Here is a 1,467-nt window from a genome sequence, read left to right as displayed (position 1 = left end):
GTGTATGCGTATGTGTATGAGTATGTGTGTGTGTTGTGTGTGTGTGTGTGTGTGTCTATGTGTGTGTGTATGTGTATGTGTATGTGTATGTGTATGGGTATGTGAATGTGAATGTGAATGTGAATGTGAATGTGAATGTGAATGTGTATGTGTATGTGTATGTGTATGTGTATGTGTATGTGTATGTGCATGTGTATGTGTATATATGTGTATGTTGATGTATATATGTATATGTCGATATATGTGTATGTTGATGTATATATGTATATGTCACACGTATTCTACCTACCTTCTGAAATATGATCGAAGAGTCCCTGTAGTTCGTCATCGCCGCTCACTGGGCCGACTGATGGAGTGTGTACCGCACTTTCCTTCTCTTTGTCTTCTGCAGTCTTTGGGTACTGAGATGCGTCTCCAGATGGGTCTTTTTCTGACCCGTCTTTAGTTGGTGGGCTTTGCTGAGTGTTGTTCGTATCAGTGTCTGTGCGAGTATTTACATAGTACAAGTTTGTATTAAAAAGTGCGATTGACGATGCTACTATGTGATCGACGCGCCTACTACAATAATAACAATATGGATACCTAACTATTGGCATATATTATATACACAAAGTAGTAAAACGTATATATACACGCACATGTTTTCGTTCTCATGAAATTTCATCATATGATTTACTACCAAAGGTCAAAGTCGAACTAACAATAAACCTCTCTCGATTCCTATACTCGATGATAGGTCATGGTGTGAGCTGCTATTGGCATTTGAATAGATACCAACAAATAGCATATTCATATAAACGGAAACTTATATATAAATACATATCACTATCAGTATATACATTCATATATAGAATATATACTAATACATATCCTTACTCACCCACAGGCGGGACAGAGCTCTCTTCACTCGTGGCAGATTTTTCGACTTCCTTCTCAGGCCCTTCAGACACAGAATCCACATCGTGTTTTGCATCCGCGTCTTCCTCTTTCATTGTCTCTCCCTGATCATGGGCCTCACCCTCCTGCGTGTTCGAGTTCTCCATTTGTGTATCTGGTTCACTTGTACTGTCTTCATGCGATTCCTCTTTAACTGTCCCACCTGCCTCATCTGCTTGATCCACGGCCGATTCGGGCTTGTCGGATTTGTCGGCTGTTTCTGCCACTATAGGGAGCATTAGGCGTATGCGGTTCAGGTTGGAGCATCGCTCACAGACAACATACTCAAAACTATGCCGCAATGTACGAGACTATAACACACAGCAACACTCGGTAACAAGTGCGTCACCCAACAATGGTCGTGTGGGAGTTCACTTGGGTGATTGTATCAGTATTTGTGCGTGTGACTACTAAACATATGTGTGCATATATGACTGCTTTGACTTCGAATATGCTATGGCAATGTTCTTGTGTGTTCATGCGCGCTTATGGCTGTCAGATACAGCTCGAATACTTATTGCGTACCTACCT

General features: G+C 41.2%; 1 protein-coding gene across 1 annotated transcript; it reads right to left on the bottom strand.

The window, feature by feature from the left end:
- Window positions 1–880: 880 nt before the first annotated feature.
- Window positions 881–1,175, bottom strand: SARC_14591 (hypothetical protein; the record flags this gene model as incomplete). Its single annotated transcript, XM_014291277.1, has 1 exon — window positions 881–1,175. A coding segment is annotated over one exon (295 nt), but the record flags the coding sequence as incomplete, so codon positions are not given.
- Window positions 1,176–1,467: the final 292 nt, after the last annotated feature.

This window comes from Sphaeroforma arctica (assembly GCF_001186125.1).
Source record: "Sphaeroforma arctica JP610 unplaced genomic scaffold supercont1.4824, whole genome shotgun sequence".
Classification (NCBI taxonomy): domain Eukaryota; class Ichthyosporea; order Ichthyophonida; genus Sphaeroforma; species Sphaeroforma arctica.
The sequence above is the reverse complement of the archived record's forward strand: the minus strand, read 5'-3'. Positions and strand labels throughout refer to the sequence as shown.